General features: G+C 35.9%; 2 protein-coding genes and 1 long non-coding RNA gene across 4 annotated transcripts; 1 reads left to right on the top strand and 2 right to left on the bottom strand.

Moving 5' to 3' along the window:
- Positions 1 to 1,491: 1,491 nt before the first annotated feature.
- LOC113467492 lies at positions 1,492 to 1,979 on the bottom strand. The gene is made up of 2 exons (XR_003391554.1): positions 1,813 to 1,979; positions 1,492 to 1,579 (listed from the first exon to the last, which is right to left on the bottom strand). It is a non-coding gene; the product is annotated as an uncharacterized LOC113467492 (long non-coding RNA).
- A 320-nt stretch (positions 1,980 to 2,299) lies between these two features.
- Positions 2,300 to 20,998, top strand: LOC103509318 (menin). The gene is made up of 8 exons (XM_026823696.1): positions 2,300 to 2,508; positions 2,577 to 2,936; positions 3,435 to 3,587; positions 4,110 to 4,352; positions 5,064 to 5,271; positions 5,564 to 5,828; positions 19,890 to 19,914; positions 20,808 to 20,998. The coding sequence occupies exons 1-8, from the start codon at positions 2,421 to 2,423 to the stop codon at positions 20,996 to 20,998; spliced, it is 1,533 nt and encodes a 510-aa protein (XP_026679497.1). The 5' UTR covers positions 2,300 to 2,420.
- Positions 6,047 to 18,766, bottom strand: LOC113467491 (acylphosphatase-2). 2 transcript variants are annotated; one of them, XM_026823703.1, is made up of 4 exons: positions 18,572 to 18,766; positions 17,301 to 17,427; positions 6,406 to 6,542; positions 6,047 to 6,222 (listed from the first exon to the last, which is right to left on the bottom strand). In XM_026823703.1, exons 1-3 carry the CDS (start codon positions 18,645 to 18,647, stop codon positions 6,428 to 6,430), a joined length of 318 nt encoding a protein of 105 aa, XP_026679504.1. In that variant the 5' UTR covers positions 18,648 to 18,766; the 3' UTR covers positions 6,047 to 6,222; positions 6,406 to 6,427. The 2 variants fall into 2 exon arrangements, with proteins under 2 accessions (XP_026679504.1, XP_026679502.1); XM_026823701.1 differs by lacking the exon at positions 6,047 to 6,222 and having other exon boundaries at positions 6,230 to 6,542; positions 18,572 to 18,764.
- Positions 20,999 to 22,218: the final 1,220 nt, after the last annotated feature.

Here is a 22,218-nt window from a genome sequence, read left to right as displayed (position 1 = left end):
ATCGGTACCTTAAATCAAAATTTTTGGTCATGTTCGGTATTTATTCTGCTGGGATCATGGGACTGACAACTACTGACAAGCCCTTTTCTACTCCCTCCTTGCTAGGCCTGTAAAGGTGTGTCCACACATAGTCAACCGGCCATCGACGTCATGTTCGGTATTTATTCTGCTGGGATCATGGGACTGACAACTACTGACAAGCCCTTTTCTACTCCCTCCTTGCTAGGCCTGTAAAAGTGTGTCCACACATAGTCTATCGCCATCGGCCATCGATCGATGACGACTGAACCGTCCTCAATGCCTCGATAATATAGATTCACCTCGTCGATCGACTATGTTTGGACACACCTTAAAATGTACATCAGCTAATAAAACCAATCCCTCTGTCCAGGACTCTGCATGGCAGGCGCTACAGGGAACAATGGCGGAGGTCTAGCTGCAGCCATGGTGGGTGTAATAGGGCGTCCTCTGCCCACCATATCCGAAGCGACAACCACCACCACGACCACGGCCGTCACCAACGTGAGCAGCACCACCCTCCATACATTCATTGACTGTTTCATAGTCAGAATAAGTTCTTGTTTCCGGTTTGGCCCCAGGCTGAATCAGTAAAATTGTGTGTGACTGAAAGGGGAAAAAGAAATCAATGAAATTGGACAAATAAGAAATAGTAGAATGTAGATCTTTTCTTTGATCCAATCCTTGTTGAATGGAGCATATGTGTTTGTACCTTTTTGATACCTGGAAAAATAAATTGAAGAGGGGTTTACATTAGGATGAAATGAGCATAGATGACTTTCACAATTTTATTAGATAGGTACCTTTAATCAAAATTTTTGGTTTAGTCAGGATGAAATGAGCATAGATGACTTTCACAATTTTATTAGATAGGTACCTTTAATCAAAATTTTTGGTTTAGTCGTCAGTGATTACACCAACAATAGTAATATTTCTCTCTTCACTTTCTTCATGGCCTTAATTTTGTGAGAATAAATGTTTATTCTCACTTCCCGACATCAAGGCTAAGGCTTCTTAATCTTGGTGGGCTAAGGCTTTTTAATCTTGGTGGAAAACCACAGCACACAATTTGGTTTTTGTAAAATTAAACATTTCTTTCCAACTCCTCCGCAGGTGGTAGGTTTCTCAATTTGACAAGCCATCAATCCAATTTCTCTAAAGGTATCCATCTATCCATCCATATGCAGGATATTCATGGAGGTAAAAGATAGGACCTACCTATCTATCTGCATGATATTCATAGAGGTAAATTATTCAAAGTTCCACCCAGGACTGAAAAGTCTTGACGTCATTGGAAAAGGACGATGACGTCACTGTAGTAAAAATCCGTATGACGTGATCTCACTCTCGTACTTCAAGCATGAAATAATATTATTTTTGCTTTTTGCATTTTGAATTTTTGAACAATTTTCTCGTCGCTTGACAGTTCTAGAAATAATACCCAGCAGAGGATGTGAGAGAGAAAGAGAGCACCCTCCATACATTCATTGACTGTTTCATAGTCAGAATAAGTTCTTGTTTCCGGTTTGGCCCCAGGCTGAATCAGTAAAATTGTGTGGGACTGAAAGGGGAAAAAGAAATCAATGAAATTGGACAAATAAAAATTAGTTGATGAAAGCAAAGTCATTACATGGTGTGACAGCTGGTGGTAAGAGAGCTATGGTCAAGGCAAGAAGTGATGAAGATCAACCTAGTTCTGCATTTGAATGTTTGATGGAAGTCTGAGTGATTGGAGAAAATTCCAATCATACATGGTGTGTTGGAGTGTGGTAGGTACTCTATTTGGAAACTTACCATGGTTGTGATTGATGAAGGTAGCTGAGATTGTACTTAATATAGGTGTTTAAACACCAAGCAAAAAAATTAAATAGGGGCTAACAGTGATCCAAATTCCAGATACTAAAAATAATGTTTTCTAGAGCTATCAGAGACTTGTCCAAGACTTCTATCATAGAAAATTATCTCAGCTATCCAAAACCGTTTTGGCCGGTAAAAATTTCTTCACCGTAAGCCCAGGAGGAGTGATTTCCTCAGGTCGGTAAATTAGACATCCCCCCAAAAAAGTTGACCTTGAACTTGACAAACATCAGAACAGCTGATTTTAATTTATTGTTTGGATGTTTTTTGGTGTTTTGACTTTTGAATGAAATTTTTGCGTTTTGTGCGGAATTTTGCAAAATTACTACTCGTTCAATGAAAGTTCAAAAGTTTGATGTTTGAAGATCGTCATGGGAATTTACGTTGTACTCACCGCCTTTTCAAGTTTTAAAACTCAAAGATCGTCATGGGAATTTACGTTGTACTCACCGCCTTTTCAAGTTTTAAATCTCACCCGTGCTCTCATTATTAACATGTCAGTTGTGCTTTTCGTTTAGTTCTCCCTCAAAGTTTATACCTACAATATGGCGGGAATACAAAGTTTAGATAAGCGGCTCTTTCCCTTAAAAGACATCCCAAGTATAATTGAAGTGTTCAAGAGTCAAATGGAAGGCCTTAAAGAGCCTTTCCCTTAAAGGACATCCCAAGTATAATTGAAGTTTTCAAGAGTCAAATGGAAGGCCTTAAAGAGCCCGACTTAGCTTTACTGTCCATAGTAGTAGGTGCTGTAGAAAATACCATGACATGTATCCGACCCTCTCTGAGCACAGCCATTACAAGTCAAAAGACCAATGAAACTGACCTGGTCATCACAAACCAGAACCCAAACTTCTTCCCCATTGAGTTCAACATAGTGGAAGCTCTGTACGAAAGATTTGTTGCCATTGTTAGAGGCTCTGTAGACTTGACCCCCTATGTGAACAATAAGTATGCAGTGCGGGAACTTGTCAAGAAGGTTTCCGATGTGATATGGAACTCTCTTACTAGGAGTTACTACAAGGATAGAGCACATCTACAAAGCTTGTACAGTTATCTCACAGGTTTGTTATTTGACATATTCTTGGGAGGTATTCCATAATATGTAGGTCAAACTTTCTTGACTTGGCGGGGCGGAGTGCTACCGTGCTCCTTACAAGGATAGAGCACATCTACAAAGCTTGTACAGTTATCTCACAGGTTTGTTATTTGACATATTCTTGGGAGGTATTCCATAATATGTATCAGACTTGTCAAACAAATTTATGTAGGGACTTCTTTGTGGTGCTCTCAGCTTTCAAATATCTGAACATAAATTCCATACATTTGACCTTCTACATCTCTTACTAGGAGTTACTACAAGGATAGAGCACATCTACAAAGCTTGTACAGTTATCTCACAGGTTTGTTATTTGACATATTCTTGGGGGGTATTCCATAATATGTATCAGACTTGTCAAACAAATTTAAGTCAGCCACTTCTTTATGGTGCTCTCAGCTTTCAAATATCTGAACATAAATTCCATACATTTGACCTTCTACAATGTTCTCTTTTATTTCAGGAAACAAGTTGGACTGTTTTGGAGTGGCCTTTGCAGTAGTGGCAGCATTTCAAGTCCTTGGCTATAATGATGTCCATTTAGCCCTATCAGAAGACCATGCCTGGGTTGTATTTGGTGAACATGGAGCAGAAACTGCTGAAGTCACTTGGCATGGTGAGAGAAATAATTTCTTTAAGAAAAGTATTACCTACAGTTTCAAAGAAAAAATGATTCTGGATTAGTAGAGAGAAGAGAGAGTCATAAACTACATATATCCTAATTTGTAAAGAGGGAGAGGTTGGGTTTTTATTGGGTCTGGAGGTTATGGTGAGAGAAATAATTTCTTTAAGAAAAGTATTACCTACAGTTTCAAAGAAAAAATGATTCTAGATTAGTAGAGAGAAGAGAGAGTCATAAACTGCATATATCCTAATTTGTAAAGAGGGAGAGGTTGGGTTTTTATTGGGTCTGGATGTCCTAGTATCCAGACATCAATCCCACACTCCCCACTGCAAATGTTTTGTGATGGGTGTCTTTAGAATTCTCCCTCCACAAAAAAGGTAATTTTTACAAATACAAAAATAAGCAATTAGTGCAAAATCAAGTAGTATTTTTTTTTTATGTTGTCCAGATCTCACCAATAGTAGAGTGAATAAGAAATGAAAAAATCTGACCAACTATTCTACTCATCTACAGGTAAAGGCAATGAAGACAAAAGAGGTCAACCAATAGGAGCTGGTGTTGCATCCAAGTCCTGGTTGTATGTGAATGGATGTCCTGTGATATGTAACCGCTACACGGAGGTTGCCGCCCTAGTCTCTTCTATCAACCCAAGTCTGAGTGCCACATCTGAATCGGTGGAAGTTTCCCTGTTACAACAGCAGTTGCTGTGGCTTATGTATGACAACGGGTACATATTGAGATATCCCATGGCAATTGGTGAGTAACAAAGTCATAAGAAGAAGGAGAAAAAAAATCATAAGGGAAAAGAAAACACTTCATTTATTGAAGACAGCCTTAACAGACTGGAGAAATACTTACAGAGACTTTTCAGGTCTATCATTTCAGGAAATGTATATAGAAAAACCCTCTGAATTCATTTGTATAAATCAGTGGTTCCCAACTGGTGGTCCGCGAAGCCGTCCAATATAAAAATATATTTTTTTCCTACTCCTGTAAATTTTCGGTTTTCCGTAGAAGATGTGCCAGAAGACATCTAGGAGGAGCTGGTTGAGCTTCAAAATGATACAAATTTAAAAGAATCTTACAGAGATACAGAGCTAGAACTTTTTGGGCCACCAAAGCTGTAAACTACACGATAATAAGGAGAGCGGCGCTTAGACACCTGATGCTGTTCAGTACTATCTTGAAGTTAAGCTTTTGTTAATAAAAATAAAACAACCCTTCTAACACTGTCTTGTTTTGTTGGTAAAATATTCAACTTTAGCATACGATTCATTTGGGGGGGGGGGTGGTCCGCAAAGTGATCCTGATTTTCGGAAGTGGTCCGCCAGCCAAGGCTTATTGGGAACCCCTGGTATAAATAATATTTACATACTAAATATACTAGGATACTTGTGCTTACTGGAACTTTGCCTAGTGCACTGCAATGTGCTGACATTTCTATTAATATAATTCTTTGCACTACAGGTAACCTGGGAGACTTAGAAGAGATCAATCCCACATCAGGGAGATCCCCGTGCTCTATACTATTCCAGGAAGGAATCATTTCTTCCCGCAAGTACTACCACAACATGCATGTGTATCCATACACATATCAGGGTGGCTATTTCTACAGGCATTACATGTACAAGGAAGCCTTTGAGTCATGGGCCAATGCCAGTGATGTTATCAGACAGTAAATATTTTAATTGGACTTTTATTTTCTTACTCTTCTTTTTCTTCTGAAAAAATAATAATAAAATACAAATTATGCCCTTTGTTAGAACTGTTAGAAGTAATTTTATTTTATAAAAGTATACCAAACAAAAGGGTAAGTATATTTTTTATCTTGGTGTACGTCAAAATCTAGCAATTTATTAAAGAATTATGGTAACTAGAACCAACAAATGGAGAGATAAACCAAGTGTACAACTAACTGAAACTAGAAACTTCAGGCCCTTGAAAACTCAAATTCACACAAATTTCAGATACAACTACTCACGTGATGACGAAGAGATTTACAAAGAGTTCATGGAGATAGCCAATGAGCTTATACCCCATGCAATGAAAGTGGCCAGCAGTACCAACAATGGTACTCTACTGCGTGACCCGGAGTGTTTTGCCCATCTGTTACGCTTCTACGATGGCCTGTGTGGTTGGGAAGAGGGCAGCCAAACTCCTGTCCTTCACATTGGCTGGGCAAAACCCCTGGTGAACACGATTTCCAAGTTTGATGCCGAGGTTCGATCTCAGGTACTGTTGTTGTTGGTGTTTTTTTTTTATCTTTTTACCTCCATCTTTCTTTTTGTTTTTATGTTCTGGGTATTTCTGACCCATCAAATTTTACCTACCACCTACATTTAGTGTGCCAAATAATAAATTTAAAAGCAAAAAGTATGATATAGTAGCTCTATCTAATTCAGTTCAATCAGTTTGAATTTGCTAATTTTATTTCTGCACGTTCCTTGAAATTCATCTGATTAGCAATCTTTAGTCACTTTAAATTGAATCCCTTGGAGGGATTCCCTTTAGAGTAACAATTATTTCAGTCAACCAGTTCCTTCGACATCAATTGAATGCCATTATTTAGCCTCACTCAAAAAATGCCCCATTCCCTAGAAACACACCCACATACACACAGATTTACCTTTAAATTCATCTGATTAGCAATCTTTAGTCACTTTAAATTGAATCCCTTGGAGGGATTCCCTTTAGAGTAACAATTATTTCAGTCAATCAGTTCCTTCGACATCAATTGAATGCCATTATTTAGCCTCACTCAAAAAATGCCCCATTCCCCAGAAACACACCCAAATACACACAGATTTACGCCACAGAAGGATCATCTTGTATCAAAATCTTATTGTAAATCCTTTGAATTCTTGTCGGGCTAAATATTCAAAATTATTCAGATCACATCTTTCTATCAAACAGCCGGGACTTCCCTCCTTTGACAGCCATGCAATCCTGAAAGCAGAACAGGGAAAAATGGGCATAGGATCAGTCTACAATAGTACACACGGCGAAATTCATCGCAAGAAAAAAATCGCTTGGTCGCCGCGCGGCAGCCGCAAAATAAAAACCGTGCGGTTTTGGTGTGTCTAGGCCTTAAAACACCTCATTTAAGTTCTTCCCATAGGTTAATATGCTTAAATAATACTAAGCATAATAATGAGTGTTAATACTTGTTGTAGTCTGGGAAAATAGACATGCGAAATTCATCGCAAGAAAAAAATCGCTTGGTCGCCGCGCGGCAGCCGCAAAATAAAAACCGTGCGGTTTTGGTGTGTCTAGGCCTTTACTCTATACTCTAAACTCAAGGCAAAAACCCCCAAAACTTGAAACTTCCAAACAAAAATTTGTTTACAAGTAAAAAAACCTCTTAAAAAAAGAAAACCTCTTAAAAAGTCCTGTCCCAGATTCATAAGAGGTTTTCTAAGGTAGGTCCTAAACTCCTACATCCAGATCGATGGATGAAGATTTTTTTTTAGTTTTTTATCCAGAACAGTTTCCTAACTGAAGAATTTAGGTTTAACAAAATCAGGGAATATTGCATTCCTGATTCCTGTATAATAAAAACAAATCTCTAAACACTTCCCATTTTTCTGGATAGCGTTCCCGTGACGTCACCAAAAAAGTTGACCTTGAACTTGACAAACATCAGAACAGCTGATTTTAATTTATTGTTTGGATGTTTTTTGGTGTTTTAACTTTTGAATGAAATTTTTGCGTTTTGTGCGGATGCGGAATTTTGCAAAATTACTACTCGTTCAATGAAAGTGTGACGTCACCAAAAAAGTTGACCTTGAACTTGACAAACATCAGAACAGCTGATTTTAATTTATTGTTTGGATGTTTTTTGGTGTTTTGACTTTTGAATGAAATTTTTGCGTTTTGTGCGGAATTTTGCAAAATTACTACTCGTTCAATGAAAGCATTTATTGTTTGGATGTTTTTTGGTGTTTTGACTTTTGAATGAAATTTTTGCGTTTTGTGCGGAATTTTGCAAAATTACTACTCGTTCCATGAATGTTTAAAAGTTTGATGTTTGAAGATCGTCATGGGAATTTACGTTGTACTCACCGCCTTTTCAAGTTTTAAATCTCGCCCGTGCTTTCATTATTAACATGTCAGTTGTGCTTTTCGTTTAGTTCTCCCTCAAAGTTTATACCTACAATATGGCGGGAATACAAAGTTTAGATAAGCGGCTCTTTCCCTTAAAGGACATCCCAAGTATAATTGAAGTTTTCAAGAGTCAAATGGAAGGCCTTAAAGAGCCCGACTTAGCTTTACTGTCCATAGTAGTGGGTGCTGTAGAGGTGACAGCTGGTGGTAAGAGAGCTATGGTCAAGGCAAGAAGTGATGAAGATCAACCTAGTTCTGCATTTGAATGTTTGATGGAAGTCTTGATTTGAATGTTTGATGGAAAATGTTTAATAATCATGCAAAACTTACACAAGACAAGAGAGATCCTGCAATTGATCAATGAAGTCAAAGAGCTGACTGATATCATATGTGATGGATGGGGTGTTGGGATTCAACCTTTTCAGATGTTCTTCATAGATTTTACACACACCCTCCATACCTGTTGAAATCGATCCCACGACCAACGACTTGCAAGTCACCGCTGCTCCCGTCAAGGTAAGGATCTACATAGTTTCTAGATTTTTGAAATCATGAGAGTGTGGTAGGTACTCTATTTGGAAACTTACCATGGTTGTGATTGATGAAGGTAGCTGAGATTGTACTTAATATAGGTGTTTAAACACTAAGCAAAAAAAGTAAATAGGGGCTAACAGTGATCCAAATTCCAGATACTAAAAATAATGTTTCCTAGAGCTATCAGAGACTTGTCCAAGACTTCTATCATAGAAAATTATCTCAGGCTGATGCGCTGATGGTAATAAAACTGTTGGAGTGTCGGCGAGTGATTTATTCTAGAGATGAAGCTAGACTTTCTTTAATGGACCAAAAGTAGTCGTTCTTCACTGAAAAAAGGACAATTTTTTGGATTTCTTTAAAAAAAAATGATGAACTCTAAACTCAAGGCAAAAACCCCCAAAAAATGAAGTCTTGAAACTTTCAAACAAAAATTTGTTTACAAGTAAAAAAAACCTCTTCAAAAAAGAAAACCTCTTAAAAAGTCCTGTCCCAGATTCATAAGAGGTTTTCTAATGTAGGTCCTAAACTCCTACATCCAGATTCCAGATCGATGGATGAAGATTTTTTTTCCAGTAACTGAAGAATAAATTCAGGTTTAACAAAATCAGGGAATATTGCATTCCTGATTCCTGTATAATAAAAACTTAAATCTCTAAACACTTCCCATTTTTCTGGATAGCGTTCCCGTGACGTCACCAAAAAAGTTGACCTTGAACTTGACAAACATCAGAACAGCTGATTTTAATTTATTGTTTGGATGTTTTTTGCCATCTCGTTGCAACTGACGGCACAATCTCAGGTACGAAATAAGTATAGTGATTCCCAAATTGCGGTCCGCGTCCGCGGCCCCCTGAGAGGGCCGTAAAAGACTTCACGATCACGGGAAGATCACATAAAATATAGCAAAGGGACCACGTAGAAAAAAAGTTTGGGAACCGCTGGTATAGACCATGTAATCGTGACTTTATGGCCAAAAACATTGGCTTAGTGAAAGATTTTTTTTTTTTTTTAGAGATTTGATAGAGTGAACTGTAACTGCTAAGGTCTTATCGTCTCGAAAGTGAAGAGAAAAGGAAGACAGGATAGGAGAAAGCCAACCGTTCCGAGAACGAACATTTTCCGTTTAGGATAAAATACGCTACGAACGGGAATCGAACCCACGGCCTAGCACTTACAAGGTAGACGCGCTACCAACCAAGCTAACTAGGCTGGCAAAGGTGGGTAAATACTCTCTATTTGGTTTTCAGGTACAAGTGGGTGGAAAGAAGCCTCACCCTCGCTCCAATGATTTTGAAACTCCCATGGGGCTTATTGGGTGCCGGTCGAAACGTTCCCGGAGGTCATTGGAGTAAGCATATCCTACAGGCTCTAGGTAGTCCTGATTCTTAAAACCAGCAAGAATGAAAAACTTGTTGGTTTTATAAGAACTAGGAGTCACCTTGGCTTGTTTCTCAAAAATGCGAGTCATCATGTGTGAATTCTACCATTTTGGTCCTTGTTCATCAGAGTTCAAAATAAGATTTGAATCATAAGTGTATTTAATGCATAGACATGGAAAAATTTGGTTGAACTTCAACCATTCTTATGTAAGAATACACTTTTAGTTCGATTTTTACTACTTTGACAAATGACTAACCTTACCATTGTGAACAAGTTGCACTTCAACCATTCTTATGTAAGAATACACTTTTAGTTCGATTTTTACTACTTTGACAAATGACTAACCTTACCATTGTGAACAGCAATCATTAGATCTAAAATTCTAAACTGAATGCCTGGGTCCCGGGTTATGGTAACTTCATGTTGGTTCAAATTTGAATGTTTTTTGTCCCTGCACTTGCAGAAGTTAACAGTAATATTTTAACATTGACAACGGGATTTAGTTTTGGCAGACCAACTTTTGAATTTCACCCATGATCGGACTGAGTTGATTTTTGAGAAACAAGTTTCCTCCCCTGCCTCTAGGCTGAGAGTTCACTGAAGAAGACTGCTTGATATCAGGTATTTTATTTTTTAAATTTATTTATTCTCTTACTTTTTAGACGTAAGTTCTAAAATAAGGGGCGGGAGTTTTTGGGGTTGTCATCTCAATAAATATTCATAGATGTTTTATCATCAACACAGTCATATAAAATCATGTCTTTAGGTATTACACCTCCATCTGTTTTATGTTAACTAAAAAACTCTACTCTGATGCTCTCTCGTGGGATTAATCCCTAAATATCAAACGAAAAATATTGGGTCCCTTTAGAACTACCTTTAGAAGCAATAAATTTGATTCTTGTGTGACAAATATTTTTTTATCGTTAGGTTAAATTATTTTCGTAGTCGATAATTTTGTTTCCTATACATATTTTATGATGAACTCCTGAATTTCTATGTATACGCGACGACTTCTTTGTTATATCTTGACCGACTAGCTGTTATTTTACTGTAGTTACCGACTCGAAAATGCCGATCAAAAGTGTATGTTTTTTCTTCTATTTTTGTCGCTTTTTATTATATCTTATCGATCGTGTTTACTTTTTACTTCCCCTAAATCGAGCATGATTTAGAGTTATGTTGTGATCCCGTCGTATTTTTTCGCAATTTTAATATTGGAATTTTTTCTCGATATACTTTTTTCCTGCAAATGTTTCTTCATTTTACATATTAAGCTCCAATCGTTGAACTTTCGTGTTTTTTTTTTTGTGTTCGTGCTAGAACCACACACTATAACATAAATACTCCTTTCATGGTTTTATTTACTGTCACTTTTTTATCGTATTTACACCCTAATTTCCATTGGCCATATCGTATTTATTTGGTTTCTAATGGCTTTATTCCGAAAATACTCGTTTCACAACTCTATTTACAGTCACTATAATCTTTTATTGTCTTGGTCCTTAAGCTATGCTGTACAACTTTGGTAGCTTTAATTTTCATCTGCAATTAAGCAAATTTTGATTTACATATTCTATCATAACTTGAAGATAATTATATTATATGAGCCTTTTTTTATGTTATGTTATGTTTTTTTATGTTATAGTTTCCCTGTGGGCCATAACAATTTCCCTATAGTAGTATGATTATTTACAAGTATTTACTTTATATCTACATCTCCCTTTTTAAAAGAATGTTTAATTTTTTTACCAAGTAGATAGGTGTTTTATTTAGATCCTATTGATTTTACCTAGTTTATTGCTTTTTTGTACACATTCCACTAGATTCTTATTAAGTTTTAGGTTACCTGTGTATTGATTTGGTATTTAGTACTACATTTTGATAGGTGTTATTACTGTTGTTTGAGACGTTTATTTTCGTTAAAAATGGTTTCTGTCGTGAGATTTTGTTAAATAAAATAACCTTGTGTAGATTTACGAAAGGTGGAAAAGTTAAATTTTATCACAAGTTGAACTTGGTTTCAACAAATTTTTAGATTTTGTTAAATAAAATAACCTTGTGTAGATTTACGAAAGGTGGAAAAGTTAAATTTTATCACAAGTTGAACTTGGTTTCAACAAAAAAATTTTTATCAAAAAAATCAATCGTAAAAAAAAGTTCATCTTTAGTTTAAGAAAATTATTCTGTACTTAAAAACAATCTACATGTCAGGTCTTAGTTTCTAGTTTTACTTTAAAAAAATGCACAGATATCTTTCATTTTAACATTTTTTCTGTTAATTAAATACCTATTAAGTCTAATAATATTTAGGTTTGAAACATCTCAGTATTTCATATGACTTTCATCTTTAGTTTAAGAAAATTATTCTGTACTTAAAAACAATCTACATGTCAGGTCTTAGTTTCTAGTTTTACTTTAAAAAAATGCAGTTCATCTTTAGTTTAAGAAAATTATTCTGTACTTAAAAACAATCTACATGTCAGGTCTTAGTTTCTAGTTTTACTTTAAAAAAATGAATAGATATCTTTCATTTTAACATTTTTTCTGTTAATTAAATATTAAGTCTAATAATATTTAGGTTTGAAACATCTCAGTATTTCATATGACTTTCATAGTTATGGGAATACGAGTCATCTTGTGTTGTATGGGGAAGTCTATGTGTGTTACATATATTTAATATTACCTATTAAGTTAAGTTTAAATGCATCAAATGCAATAGTATCTATTTTATTAGTGTTTTACATTATTTTGACGAAGATATTAGATTTAAGTTTGTTTGTTTACCCTTATGTTTGATTTAAGAGATTATAAAAATTATTTTTGTTTATGAACAATAAAAAAGAACTAAAATTATTAACCATAACTACATTGACAAGTCTATGTTTTTCTTGTAGAACGATTCCAAATTGCTAACTCCTTCCGATCATCTAAAATTTCTACCCTAAAGTCTACTCCAATAATGAAAGAATAACAACTCAAAAAGAACTAAAATTATTAACCATAACTACATTGACAAGTCTATGTTTTTCTTGTAGAACGATTCCAAATTGCTAACTCCTTCCGATGATCTAAAATTTCTACCCTAAAGTCTACTCCAATATTGAAAGAATAACAACTTAAATAATTCAATGTTTTATGTACAAAATAGTAATTATTAACGAAAAATAGGTAATTTAGGTTAAAACAATGTTTTTCAAAATGAAATGTATAAAAAAGGAAAATTCCATCTCAGAAGATGTTTTTTAGTAAAGGAACATGAACTTGATATTTTTCCCTTCTTATCAAGAATATTTAAATTCACTTCAACCATTCTTATGTAAGAATACACTTTTAGTTCGATTTTTACTACTTTGACAAATGACTAACCTTACCATTGTGAACAACAATCATTAGATCTAAAATTCTAAACTGAATGCCTGGGTCCCGGGTTATGGTAACTTCATGTTGGTTCAAATTTGAATGTTTTTTGTCCCTGCACTTGCAGAAGTTAACAGTAATATTTTAACATTGACAACGGGATTTAGTTTTGGCAGACCAACTTTTGAATTTCACCCATGATCGGACTGAGTTGATTTTTGAGAAACAAGTTTCCTCCCCTGCCTCTAGGCTGAGAGTTCACTGAAGAAGACTGCTTGATATCAGGTATTTTATTTTTTAAATTTATTTATTCTCTTACTTTTTAGACGTAAGTTCTAAAATAAGGGGCGGGAGTTTTTGGGGTTGTCATCTCAATAAATATTCATAGATGTTTTATCATCAACACAGTCATATAAAATCATGTCTTTAGGTATTACACCTCCATCTGTTTTATGTTAACTAAAAAACTCTACTCTGATGCTCTCTCGTGGGATTAATCCCTAAATATCAAACGAAAAATATTGGGTCCCTTTAGAACTACCTTTAGAAGCAATAAATTTGATTCTTGTGTGACAAATATTTTTTTATCGTTAGGTTAAATTATTTTCGTAGTCGATAATTTTGTTTCCTATACATATTTTATGATGAACTCCTGAATTTCTATGTATACGCGACGACTTCTTTGTTATATCTTGACCGACTAGCTGTTATTTTACTGTAGTTACCAACTCGAAAATGCCGATCAAAAGTGTATGTTTTTTCTTCTATTTTTGTCGCTTTTTATTACCTACATCTTATCGATCGTGTTTTTTTACTTCCCCCAACGTATTTTATTAAATATAGCTGAAATCATCATCGAGTAATAATTATGTAGGGATATGAATGTCCGATAATAATTTAATTATTATTAAGTAGGTCGGGTAATAATAATAATAAGTCAACGGTAGAACGAACCTTATCTGTTCATAGCCCCCACACACTATCAATATTAGGTATTTGTCAATATATATTATGTTACATGATGTTGAAAATATTGATGTACAGTAATACTTTTTCATGGGAATGATATGTATTATATACCAATACCATTATTTACCTAGTTCTATTTAATTTTGTTTTGTTAGATAGGTGGTAGGTACTATTAACAAAAGTCACTTAAAACTCAAAACTAAAAATGGATACGATATCCGTAAATGTAAACGAAAATATACCTATTGACATTTGCCATTATTGTCAATAGTATTGATAATGTGCGGGCGAGAGAAACAATCAATAAAATTTATTCATGGACTGCCCAAAGTTTGGGTTGTCAAAACGAAGAAGCCCCCGCCCAATAGCAACACAGCAAGTGAGGCAAACAACAACGATATAATACCCACAAAACCAGCCAGGAACCTTTCTGATGGCAACTCCCCCGCTGTGGTAGAGCCCCCAGTAGGTGAGGCACCACATCCAGGTATAGTGGCCCTCACTGCAGCATGTGGCGAGAGAATACTCAACCGAGAGTTCCTACTGCAGGGAGGTGGGGAACCTTTTGTTGGTGAGTGATTTTTGTTTACTCTAGTAGAATTGAACTTGATGTGTCTAAAAATAACGACCCCACTTGAGTGGGAAGATGAAGAAAAATATTGAACTTGATGTGAAAATGTGAATCACAAAATCAGAGATTTGAAATGTTCACAGAGTAGGAAATTACTTGGTGAGTGATTTTTGTTTACTCTAGTAGAATTGAACTTGATGTGTCTAAAAATAACGACCCCACTTGAGTGGGAAGATGAAGAAAAATTGAACTTGATGTGAAAATGTGAATCACAAAATCAGAGATTTGAAATGTTCACAGAGTAGAAAATTAAGTACTTACTTCCATTATTTGCGCTCGATAGCCAGTTGCCGGATCAGTTATAACTTACTTACTTTCTTTCCGCGTCCATCTTCAACATCACCATTAGATTTTGTCCTCTCAGAACTCTGCTGTGCATAATGCTGTTTCATTATCATTTATAAGGTCATCCCGGATGCATGTCTGATCTACGAGGCTTACTTATCTTGTAGTATGACGCTCGTATCCTATGACGGCCATAACTTATATTGTTTGACACTGAATAAAGAGAGCCCTTTTTGGTCAAACTATTCGACTAATCAGGGCTTTGAAATTCGCCTTTTCAGGTACAACCGACATTCTCCCGCAGAGCCCTTGTTGGTCAAACTATTCGACTAATCAGGGCTTTGAAATTCGCCTTTTCAGGTACAACCGATATTCTCCCGCCCTCCTCCACGGACGTGATCGACTCTCCCCTCCCTGGAGATTCTCCTCCTTCCCCTCTCCCCCCTCCCGCAGAGGAAGAATCTGTGGGTAATAATCACAACAATGGGCACCCAAGCACACCCAAGCTGATTCTGCACAGTCAGAAGATGCGAGGACTCAAAACTCTTCTGCTCAGTGAGAAGCTGAACACGAGTGCCATCTCGTTGCAACTGACGGCACAATCTCAGGTACGAAATAAGTTTCGAATAAGTATAGAATAGTGATTCCCAAATTGGGGTCCGCGGCCCCCTGAGAGGGCCGTAAAGGACTTCACGATCACGGGAAGATCACAAAAAATATAGCAAAGGGGCCACGTAGAAAAAAAGCTTGGGAAACCGCTGGTATAGACCATGTAATTGTGACTTTGCGACGTTGAAATGAAAATTGGACAATTTCCTCACATTTTTTGTTGTATTGACATATCTGCATCTGGTCGGTTTTGTTGCCAACAAATGGTAGAACTGTAGGAAGTATTTGTATTTTGACTTCCGAGGCGCCTCTTGTTTACAAGATTTGTTCCAAAATATTTTACCTATACCTAGAAGTGTAAAGTAGAACACTAGCTGGAATATTTTTTCTTTTTTTACGGTAAGCTGGGGCAATAATTGTCCATCCCCACATTTACCTGTCGTTAAATATAGGAACTGGGAACAGCGTATATTTTTTACATGGCTTTTCTCCTTTATCGAATCTCTCTAATTTTCGTTTTTCTTAAATAGCCCCCATTTTCAACCTTTCTTTGATGTTAAACATAATCATACTCGTACAGCGTAGGTATATATTTTATTTATTTTTTCTTCTTAAACCATCTTCTTAATTTGGCTTTTCTTATTTTCTTAAATAGTTAAGTTTAAACTGAATGCCTGGGTCCCGGGTTATGGTAACTTCATGTTGGTTCAAATTTGAATGTTTTTTGTCCCTGCACTTGCAGAAGTTAACAGTAATATTTTAACATTGACAACGGGATTTAGTTTTGGCAGACCAACTTTTGAATTTCACCCATGATCGGACTGAGTTGATTTTTGAGAAACAAGTTTCCTCCCCTGCCTCTAGGCTGAGAGTTCACTGAAGAAGACTGCTTGATATCAGGTATTTTATTTTTTAAATTTATTTATTCTCTTACTTTTTAGACGTAAGTTCTAAAATAAGGGGCGGGAGTTTTTGGGGTTGTCATCTCAATAAATATTCATAGATGTTTTATCATCAACACAGTCATATAAAATCATGTCTTTAGGTATTACACCTCCATCTGTTTTTGAGAGTTCACTGAAGAAGACTGCTTGATATCAGGTATTTTATTTTTTAAATTTATTTATTCTCTTACTTTTTAGACGTAAGTTCTAATGAGGGGCGGCATCAGGTATTTTATTTTTTAAATTTATTTATTCTCTTACTTTTTAGACGTAAGTTCTAATGGAGGGGCGGCAGTTTTTGGGGTTGTCATCTCAATAAATATTCATAGATGTTTTATCATCAACACAGTCATATGAAATCATGTCTTTAGGTATTACACCTCCATCTGTTTCTTATCAAAGGAAATGCTTATCAGCTATCAGCTTATCACATTTGTTGATTCAAATATGTTTATTGTATATATGTATGTGTTGCTAAATTGTATCGAAATAAAATAATAAATAGGTATGTATGTATGTATGTAAAAATGTATTAAGGTAAAATATACACAACATGGCATGCGACATGCAACATGCAGAGCGTTCAAGTTGAATATGTAAAAGGAAATTAAAACCATGCAAATTGTCGGTAGGTACATAATTAACGGCAACAGTGTAGGGAAAGATGGCAATGGTAATTTTATGGATGCCCAATCGAGTAACTGGGTTCTGGAACTCTAATATTATATGTAATATTAGTAATATAGTATTTCATCAAATAAATAAATAAAATAGCATTCCATCAGGGCATCAGGGGAAATAAGCCAATAATAATGGAGTTCTTAGAAGTTTTAGATATTTTCAACATTAGATCTTTTTCTCAGATTCCTGTGTTGTGGTACTTACATTTCTTCAACTTTCTCTTTCTCTCCCTGCATTTTCCCCAGAATGGTCCCCTTCTTGCTATTCTTAACCCAGCCTCCCAAACCCAACATATTGGCCCGCTCCCGGCAATATTTGGTGAAGTATACGCCTGAAATCAGACCAACAAATTCCTCGAATAAATCAAAAAAATACAAAATAATCACGAGATTTCATCCAAACATAAGTACCTTTATAATTACAATATACAAAGATCAGAGATCCAAAGTTAAGTATGTATAAAAAATAAAACCGTAAATTGTCTAAACATAAACAGAAATGGTGAAGAAGTGTTTTAAATTCCATCCAAAATATAATGAATATCTCAAACAAAATACAAACCAATTCGGCCACCCTCTCTCTAGCATTTTGTTGAAGAGATCTTGTAGCAGAGCAGAATTTAGCATAATAGACAACGTAGGAAAAGGAAGGGGGCTCTTTTTCAGATTTAATTATGAGTTAACTATAACTAATAAGGTTTTTTTTTTTTATCTGATATTTGAATTTACATTTATTTTACTGCAGTGTCTTATTTTAAATACTTTGCAAAAAAAAAAAAAAATAATAATAATAATAATTACATAATTATGCAGTACTTACCGTAACATCATTAAACTGATATGGGAAATTGTGCATGAAAACGTATTTTATTAAATATAGCTGAAATCATCATCGAGTAATAATTATGTAGGGATATGAATGTCCGATAATAATTTAATTATTATTAGGTCGGGTAATAATAATAATAAGCCAACCGTAGAACGAACCTTATCTGTTCATAGCCCCCACACACTATCAATATTAGGTATTTGTCAATATTATGTTACAAACATGATGTTGAAAATATTGATGTACAGTAATACTTTTTCATGGGAATGATATGTATTATATAGCAATATATTTATTTACCTAGTTCTATTTAATTTTGTTTTGTTAGATAGGTGGTACTATCCTAGATACGTAGGTGATCTTAGTTTGGTAGGGTTGTCCGCGTATTGTGTAAAATTAATAGAATGGAATTGTTTATTGTATATAATGCCCAAGGGCTTCATAACAAAAGTCACTTAAAACTAAAAATGGATACGATATCCGTAAATGTAAACGAAAATATACCTATTGACATTTGCCATTATTGTCACTAGTATTGATAATGTGCGGGCGAGAGAAACAATCAATAAAATTTATTGATGGACTGCCCAAAGTTTGGGTTGCCAAAACGGCACAGCATACTTGCATAGGATTATAATCTTCCTTACCTTGTACGTTTCCGAAAACTTCGAACTCCACAGACACGGTGGAATTATGATGTACGTGTTCTGTGTCCGTCCCCATTTTCTACTCTGCCGTTCCAATATGATAACTTCAGTGAGAAATTCGACAGAGTCGATCTATTTCGAGCGTTCGTTTTGGTGACATGTGCTGGCGGGCGCCCCTTGCCCCGTCAAAAATTCGATTGTTGTGAACACTTTGTTTCGATCTGAGATTTTTCGACCCAAGTGGATTATCAAATACATTTCATGTAGGAGCCCCTTGCCCCGTCAAAAATTCGATTGTTGTGAACACTTTGTTTCGATCTGAGATTTTTCGACCCAAGTGGATTATCAAATGCATTTGATGTAGGACAATATTGAGACATGATCGTGTGCATAATCCGTACCAATGTATACGGTGCATACTAGTAATGATGTAGGACAATATTGAGACATGATCGTGTGCATAATCCGTACCAATGTATACGGTGCATACTAGTAAATTACGATATATTGATATACATACCTATGATGTTTTGTACAATACCAATCTCTGGTAGGTATTGGTAAGGGTGTAGTGGTTAGCGCGGTAGACTCCGGATCTGGAGGTTGGTTTGTCAAGCCCAAGTCAAGTCATAGAAATTTATAATTTATCGAGATGGCTAAGTAAGTGTGGACCGACATTTTGTGACAAGCATTCAAGTACTTTAGTTTGTTTATTTAACTAATTACCTGGTCTTGTAATCTTTGAAGTCTTTTGTCTCGCGTGATTTTGATGAGTTGTATTTTGATATTCTTTTCAATGAAACCATTGCGTCTCTGCCTTCATTAAATCCTTTGAATTCTTGTCGGGCTAAATATTCAAAATTATTCAGATCACATCTTTCTATCGAACAGCCGGGACTTCCCTCCTTTGACAGCCATGCAATCCTGAAAGCAGAACAGGGTAAAATGAATAAATTTAAAAGCAAAAAGTATGATATAGTAGCTCTATCTAATTCAGTTCAATCAGTTTGAATTTGCTAATTTTATTTCTGCACGTCAGTGTATTGAAATTAAAATGTAAAAAAAATCGGAAATACACATTGCGCTTGCGTAACTAGGAGAAGTTTAGGATCCACTGTGCATATGAATTTTAGGAAAGCACTGAAAGGAATCCCTCATCATTAAGGTACGACTGTGCATTCGGCCCTTACTCTTCCTACACTAATAACCAAGCTATTCTGACCAAGTGTAGAAAAAGGATGTTTGGCGGATAACGTTCCCAGCCTGAGCGTGGATAGCCCAAGACATCAAAATTTTTAAAACTTAATGTAATGTTCAGGTTGCAATCTTGCCGGATCTGTCAGAGAAGCCCCCAAACAATAACTAATGCTGTACTTTTTTTTCGATTATCTACCTTATTTGATATATGCCGTTATGTCTTGTGTAGTTGACAAAATAATACCTACTTTACTTTTACTTGAAGATAATAATTCTGACAGGGTGGCATTCATGAAATACAATTTTGGAAAAGAAATCCTTCATAGGAGAAAAAATTCGAAGAAAACACTGAATACCGTACTCCTATGAGGGTGTGTTTCCCACGACTTTCGATTTTTTTCTGCATGGTGTCTTCTGCAAAATTGTCTTGCCATCCATTCGAACGAAATCTGAACATCGTAACCCTTTTCTGTTCTCACATTCGACACTGTCATGTCGATAGAAACATGAACGAACGTATTTCCATGAGACACATTACAGCGATGTTAAAATTCGAAATGGCTCTCGCCGAATGACATTTTCATTGTATCGACATTCCTACTCTACAGGGTGAACACGAAATCGTTTTGCTATTGCCCGGAATCGAAGATAACGTTGAAATTAATGTGATTTTATTGTACACCCTGTTTGAGATCATCCTAGACCTGCATTCCTGTAGCAACTATCACCTCTGTCGACACATTCATATGTCAAGGATAATACACAAAATTGTCTGAGAGATTTCCCGTCTCACGAAAAATTATTTTCGATCACTGCAGCATGTGGCGAGAGAATACTCAACCGAGAGTTCCTACTGCAGGGAGGTGGGGAACCTTTTGTTGGTGAGTGATTTTTGTTTACTCTAGTAGAATTGAACTTGATGTGTCTAAAAATAACGACCCCACTTGAGTGGGAAGATGAAGAAAAATATTGAACTTGATGTGAAATTGTGAATCACAAAATCAGAGATTTGAAATGTTCACAGAGTAGGAAATTACTCAGAAGCCCCCGCCCAATAGCAACACAGCAAGTGAGGCAAACAACAACGATATAATACCCACAAAACCAGCCAGGAACCTTTCTGATGGTAACTCCCCCACTGTGGTAGAGCCCCCAGTAGGTGAGGCACCACATCCAGGTATAGTGGCCCTCACTGCAGCAATACAATTTTGGAAAAGAAATCCTTCATAGGAGAAAAAATTCGAATAAAACACTGAATACTGTACTCCTATGAGGGTGTGTTTCCCACAACTTTCGATTTTCTTCTGCAGGGCAGGGTGTCTTCTGCAAAATTGTCTTGCCATCCATTCGAACGAAATCTGAACATCGTAACCCTTTTCTGTTCTCACATTCGACACTGTCAGAAATTACTCCCATTATTTGCGCTCGATAGCCAGTTGCCGGATCAGTTATAACTTACTTACTTTCCGCGTCCATCTTCAACATCACCATTAGATTTTGTCCTCCCAGAACTCTGCTGTGCATAATGCTGTTTCATTATCATTTATAAGGTCATCCCGGATGCATGTCTGATCTAGGAGGCTTACTTATCTTGTATGACGCTCGTACCGTATGACGGCCATAACTTATATTGTTTGACACTGAATAAAGAGAGCCTATTTTCGATGCTCTTGTGCACATTTTCTGTGTACGAAATTTTCTTCTTGTGTACATTTTCTATGTACAAATTTTCTTCTGGTGATGAAAAATTATGAATTTGTTGAATTGGCTCTACTAATGGTGATCTTTTTTACTCCAATAGGTACTCTAAAATCCGTCCACCTTTGTATGTCTTCGATATACGTGCCATTTGCCACACTCTTAAGAAATTACAATGCATTATTGCTTAAAGGAAACTACCTATTTGGTCTACTTTCGTCTAAATTTTAAATAAATCGCTTCTAAATATGCCCATACAAAATTGTCTATAGTGAGCCATAATTTGGCTACACGCTCTAATTTGTTTTTATGTGCTTGTCGGAATCTCGAATGAACAATTATCAGTAAAACTGTCGCTGCGGTGCGACGTTGAAATGAAAATTGGACAATTTCCTCACATTTTTTGTTGTATTGACATATCTGCATCTGGTCGGTTTTGTTGCCAACAAATTGTAGAACTGTAGGAAGTATTTGTATTTTGGCTTCCGAGGCGCCTCTTGTTTGTTCCAAAATATTTTACCTATACCTAGAAGTGTAAAGTAGAACACTAGCTGGAATATTTTTCTTTTTTTTTTACGGTAAGCTGGGGCAATAATTGTCCATCCCCACATTTACCTGTCGTTAAATATAGGAACTGGGAACAGTGTATGTTTTTTACATGGCTTTTCTCCTTTATCAAATCTCTCTAATTTTCGTTTTTCTTAAATAGCCCCCATTCTCAACCTTTCCTTGATGTTAAACATAATCATACA

The sequence above is a fragment of the Diaphorina citri genome, unplaced genomic scaffold (assembly GCF_000475195.1).
Source record: "Diaphorina citri unplaced genomic scaffold, Diaci psyllid genome assembly version 1.1 scaffold487, whole genome shotgun sequence".
Classification (NCBI taxonomy): Eukaryota; Metazoa; Arthropoda; class Insecta; order Hemiptera; family Psyllidae; genus Diaphorina; species Diaphorina citri.
This window is presented reverse-complemented; position numbering and strand designations above follow the sequence as displayed.